This window comes from Octopus bimaculoides, chromosome 2 (assembly GCF_001194135.2).
Source record: "Octopus bimaculoides isolate UCB-OBI-ISO-001 chromosome 2, ASM119413v2, whole genome shotgun sequence".
NCBI classification, from domain to species: domain Eukaryota; kingdom Metazoa; phylum Mollusca; class Cephalopoda; order Octopoda; family Octopodidae; genus Octopus; species Octopus bimaculoides.
Window position 1 is genome coordinate 87,789,138 of NC_068982.1, and position 6,320 is coordinate 87,795,457.

At 36.7% G+C, this 6,320-nt stretch overlaps 1 protein-coding gene across 1 annotated transcript in view; it reads left to right on the forward strand.

The window, feature by feature from the left end:
- The first annotated feature begins 282 nt into the window (after positions 1-282).
- Positions 283-6,320, forward strand: part of LOC106875763 (villin-1) — a 158,675-nt gene continuing 152,637 nt past the window's right edge. Inside the window, exons 1-2 of the mRNA XM_014924026.1 lie at positions 283-318; positions 3,487-3,555. Coding sequence (XP_014779512.1) covers positions 283-318; positions 3,487-3,555 — 105 coding nt within the window. The remainder of the gene's footprint in view (positions 319-3,486; positions 3,556-6,320) is intronic.

Consider the following 6,320-nt stretch of genomic DNA (forward strand, 5'->3'; position numbering starts at 1 on the left):
ACACACACACACACACACACACACACACACACACACACACACACACACACACACACACACACACACACATTTATATATAGGTGCGTGAGTCGTCTAAGAGACCATAAGTGAGGGAGAAGATGTACTCGTATAATTGTCAGTAGAGTGGGTATATTATCCGAATTTTATAGTATTATGTATCCATCATAGCTGATCTTAGCAATCGGTTTCGCATAAAGAATACAATGGAGTGTTAGGTAACAATCTATTTATGTAACTCTTCACTCATCAGAGATAGCCGATATGGAAGAAAATATGGCGGCTGCTGTGAAAAATGTGGTGAGTACTTATATCCCTTGGTTGGGTGTGCTGTAAGGCGCTGGCAAGAGTTATCCCGAAGTGGGGGGGAAGTGTGTATTATTAATGTGGTGTCTCTGCGGGGATTGGGTGTGTGGTATGTGTAGCGATGTCATATGTATAATTTTTTCCGGGGATGTAGGTCTATATAGCTGTGTTTGTTGGTCTGTTTATCTTTCTGTAAAGGATAAAGACATGTGTTTTTTTTTATATTAACGTGCGGTGTGTAATGTGTGTGTGTGTATGTGGGGGTGGGTGGAGGGTGGACTGTGTACATGTGAAAGTACAATTTGCTTGAGAGGGTATGTGTTGGGGTGGTAGGTGATAGTCATTTGCAGGGTGTTTGCCTTATAGAGTGTGTGTACATGGGTGCATTGATGTGTGCCTTGGTCAGACTTTTTTGCTGAGCTCAAGAGCATTGGTAGAAGGTCGTTTGCAGAAGGTCGAGGCAGGGGATCTGTGGTTGCAGTCATGGTGGGGCGGGCAGGTACGATTAAATGTACTTCCTTTCATGCGAGCAAGAATTAAACACCACTCCTACTATTCGGGTAAACATCCGGGCGTTGGGTACGTTTTAAAATCGTTCTCTTCTCAGCCAGGCATAATCTGCACTTCCTGCTGTTATTGAAGAACGGCTTGCATCTCTCTAGGATCTTCCACTTTATGCTGTACTCCGTGGCGCTTTCTTTCAAAATCCAGACGTGCTTGGCTAGGGTTGTGGCGTTACATCTCTCTGGGATGTTGAATGAGTACTTGTGGTTATCAAAATGGGTTCTGAAGGGGCCGTCCATGACCCCCTCATAATTCTGCACGCTCGGTTGTCTATTGGGTCCTGTTGCTGTTACTTCTACCTCGCAAAGAACTGTTTCCGTATTGCAGTGGCCGTTTAGTGGGCAAGTTGTGTTACCCCTGAATGAGCATCCTGCCTCAGTCTCATGTGTGAGCCTACCTACTAAAATCTTTTTTACGCTAGGTGCACAGCTAAAGGATAATCTCAGAGTATGATTATCAAATATTTTGTTGAATCTATTGGTACGGGGGAAGTGTCTATCAATTGAATTGAGGAAGATCTTTCCTACTCTTGTTCTAACGTTTAAAGAGAATGGCGGTGTGAACCACAGTACTTTCCAGTGGCGCTTTCTCTTGGTGGGGCTAGGGTCTGGCATGTAACTAATACTATTCATGAGACTGCTGGCAGCCAGAGCCCGGTTGTAGTATGAGGCGGCAGCAACAAAGATCTCTTTGCTTGAAGACAAGCTGGATATTCCCTTGCTGACACCCTTAACCAGGTTCCAGGACACTACGGCTGGATGGCAGAAACCTGTGTTAATGTAGGACAACTTCTCATTTGGTTTTCTAAAGGGCCTATAGGCATATGATTCCAGGGCCAGGGTCACGTCAAGGAAATCTGATGTTTTTAGGTTGGCCTCTATAGTGACCTTCAGTCCAATGGAGTTTATGGTGTTTGTGAGGTCCTTTCTGAGCCTATCTAGCGTATGGCCGTTAGCCCCTCTTTATATTGCCAGCGCGTTGTCCCTGTAGAGGTTGTCCATTGAGTTCTGTTGCTGTTACTTCTGCTTCGTAAACAAATGTCTCCGTATTGCAGTGGCCGTTCAGTGGACAAATTTTGCTTCCCCTGCATGAGCATCCTGCCTCTGCCTCGTGTTTGGCCCTACCTATTAAAATCTTTTAGACACTTTGCCCTTACTAATAAACTTAGCAAAATATTTAATAGACATATCCTGAGATTATCCATTAGCTATGCACCTAGTGTAAAAAAAATGTTAGTAGTTAGGCCTACATCCGAGGCAGAGGCAGGATGAAACACTTTTAATTATAGGTCTGCTCTTCTATAGCTGCCTGAAGTCTAAACAAGAATCTATTAAGAAATATGACCCATAACAACTTTCTCGCTCATTTATATTAATAATGAGTCAAGAATCGGCATACGAAGGAACCTCATGTCTTTTCTTGTGATTTTAGGGCTCCAGGATATATTTTCTTTTACTCCTGTCGTATCATGACTTGCATACTTAGCAGTCTTATACCATGAGTTGAACCAAGAATCCATACTTTTGAATGTATTTAAATTTCATGTGTATCATACGGTAGGATGGCTCTTCTGAACGATTTTATCACAAATTAATTTTCTTGATTCGTCTGTTAAATAAAGAATACAGCCTGTAAACGAGCCAACGAGCGAATAACAAATCAAGGCACGAACATATGTAGTCAAATCAGCTGTAAGAAGTAGCAGTCAAACCTCTCCCAAATGATACACTACGTTCTTTAAAAAAAATAAGATCACATACTAAATAATTTTCTCAATGCATTATGGTTAAGAGAAAAAAGGGAGAAGGAATAGTGATGGCGAGGTTACCTCTGATCCTTTGTCTGCTGGACTCAGACCAAGATCTAGAGTTAACCAACAATCTAAAGATAACTAATAGTAGAAACTTACACTTCTTTAGACAGTTTTTCCGTTGTAAATTATGTAACTAAAAAAAGCGTGTGTTGCTTCAGAAGAGAAATAATGATCATAACAGAATACAACAGTAAGTGATAGCTTTTACATCTTTCTTAGAGCATTATCTAGAAAATAACAGTTCAGAAACTTTATACGTCTGTATGTGCCTTGTTAGATATTTAATTTTTGTTTCGTCTATTTGTTTCATGCATGCATCATCCTTATCGTCGGATGTTGAGAGAGCAAGTAATGATTATAAACAATGAATAAAAGTAAGCGAATGCAATAATAATATTAACAATAACATTAGAAATAAGGATAATAATAGATTTTAAAAAGTACATTAAAAAATAAGGTTTAATAGGAAACACCTGCAGTAAATTTTATCATTGAAATATTACTATAAATGTATAAAGATATTAATTAAAATATTTTATCATTTTTGTTACTGTATTTCTCCAAGAGAAACATTACTGTTTTATTGTTGCAATCGAAATTATTTTTAAAGCTTTGAATATTTATTTCTATACAAAACCAAATAATTCGTGTTTTGTCTTTTAACTTTATCGTTTGCTAAAGGGAGAAAAATGTAACTCTTTCAAATATCTTTCAGCTATAATGAAATGCATGCTTTTTTTCGTAGAACAATCACTTATATCGTTCTACACGTTTTTCCTCTCCAGGGTTATAATTTGCTGCTGTGGCAGAAGAAAGGCAAATTTCACAAAGGAGATTCTTATTTGATTGTAAAGGTAATATTACATTTATATAAACAACTCCAAATCATATGAAATTACCATATCCCATTAATGCTTTTCTATGCATTCTCGTTATCAGCAGAAAATATACACATCAGCTCATTTTTCAATACGTTTTTATGAAGAATGAGGGATGGAGTTATTGTTTTATGTCCAGACTTTATCTCTGTTCTATGTATTTACGAGATTTTTAAATAATAAATAATTCTAAAGTTAAATAGGATATACACTTTTTCCTGTGTTTTACAATATCTATGAGTTAAAAGTAAGAGGGAATAAGAACGTAAGAGATAATGATGGAGCTGGCACCTATTTATATATCGATTTATCTGGTTCTGAAATGTGAGCAGATGTTGCTGAGATACGTGGGCTGCAATCACGGAAAACTGTCAACTGAATTTGTGATGAAATGTAAATTAAGTTGCTGAGATATAAGATATGAAGCTATGGTTTTATTATAATTTAGATCCAAGTCATACCTGATTGAGTAGATCTATGGAAGGTGGGGATTAAAGTTGTGATCATCTATCCATGGCCGACAATGTTCCTTGTGTTCTTCCTTTCTTTAACACTGTAAAATGTGATTTGAGTGAGATTTAGTAAATGGTTCTAGTACATCGAGTAACTATCAGGAGCGTCACTATTTGGGTTGCAAGAGAACTGTGGGCTAAATTTCGTATTACATTAAAAACTAAGTACACCAATTATCATTGGTAGAGATGTGAATTGATAATCTGAATATAGAAGCTGGAGGTTTAGGAGCAGTTGTCCGTAGTTAACCTCTTTCTCATTGATTTTCGAGAAGATATTCAAATCAACAAGGTAGCTGACCTCTTTGAAAGTGCAAACAACTATCCAGCCTGTCATGAATGCACATGTTAGAAGTTTTGATGGGAATGTTACACCAATATTCCTTGTGTTGATGTTTATGTATTCAAAATCAGGGATTCTCCGTGTTTATCTCGAACAGTCTTTTCATCAGATGGTGTTGTATATTCTAATACATTTTCTTTCCATTATAGGCATATTTTATTTGATAAAATAACTTCTTTCTTGCTTCCAAAATTAAATATTTCAGATTTTACTTAAGTATAAAAGCTTTACTTCATAGTATTCTTGTTCAACCATCTTCAAATGTCTTTAGTCTATGTGGAACAGCTTCCTCGAAGTCGCTAATCCCTTAACCAGTAATTGTTAAAGAAATAAAACTATTACCTTCAGAATATAAAGCAAAAATAACAAGCTAACAAGTGAGCATTTGCGTCGTTATTTGACCTTTTAAAATCATCAATCAAGTTAACATCAAATCATACCGCACAGTCTTAAATTATATCTAATACTTCATCGTATAATTTTATTATTAGATACTTGATACAGGAAAAAATGGTTTGGCCATTCTTGGAAAGTTTTTGATTATAAGTCTTCCTAATTAGGGTCAATGTGTGATTGAACAACTACAACACCAGAGATATCCGACACCTTTAGATTAAACAACATAAAGCAGCCATTAACTCGGAATGAAATGATTAGACACAGTTGTTTGGACGCTGACGATTTAGCACGGATGACTGGACATTCAACCCGTTTTTGTGACAATACATTTTGGCGTAGGTGCCAAACACGCCCGCGCGCACGCACACTCATGCACGCACAGAGATATATGCCTACAGATAGAACGTGTGAGAGAGAAAGGGAGAGAGAGAGAGAGAGAGAGAGAGAGAGAGAATCAGGGGAGAACGAGAGAAGCATTAAAACGAGTGAAACATTAAAACATATGAGGGAAAAATAGTCTGCGCAAAATCAGTTACTCAAAATAGTTAACGCCAAACGGGCTGTGACAAAACGTTTCACACTTCCATTTACTGTACTGCACCAGTAAATATGGCTACAACAGGCAATGATTTCTATATTACAGCTATCACTCGTAAGTGTAACTGTTTATGTGAAGTGAAATATCCTATTTTATGAGTTTTACTGTAACTGTGATTGTTACACAACCTACTGGAACTCCCCCTGAGTGGAAGAATAGAGTAAATCGAAAAAATGGAGTTTGGCAGTTTGTGAAAGAAACGTGTTGCAGTAGTCGAGTAAACGCCGAATCCTGAAGGTTGCGATTTATGGTGCAGAAAGAGAGAAAATTAATAAAAGAATGGTTGACTAGATCCAGCTGTTTAAAGCATGGAATATACGAAATCCTAAACAACATCTTGAATACAAAATGAATGAAGAAACAGTTTGAATATTTGTTGTAAGAGGAAATATTGAAGTGTGGTATGAAATTAGAAATAGAATGAAGTGTAATATAACGAAATGAGAAGTTACTCTAATATAGGATGAATTGATTGTTGGATGAGGTTTAGACACCTCTCAGGTAATTAGTAATTCCTGGTTCCCAGTACGAAAATAAATATTCATGATGTAACCAGAGAATTCTTGGTGCTTTATTGTATATTTAAGGATTTATCGTGTGAATCGAAGAAAGCTTTGTGAGAAATAATAGGATTTTGCCGGTTTTATATGATGAAATAATTGATGTTTACTACTCTGATTTGAAGAAATATTTGCTTGTCCAAGTGTATAAAAATCTATTAGCCAAGTGTTCATAACGAAAGTGAAAGGAACAAACAAATAAATAAATAAATAAACGCTTGTAGTTTTCTAAATCAGCTAAGGAGTCAAAATGTCTCCCTCTCTCTCTTTCTCTCTCTCTCTCACACACACATATAATATAATATATATATATATATATGTGTATATAT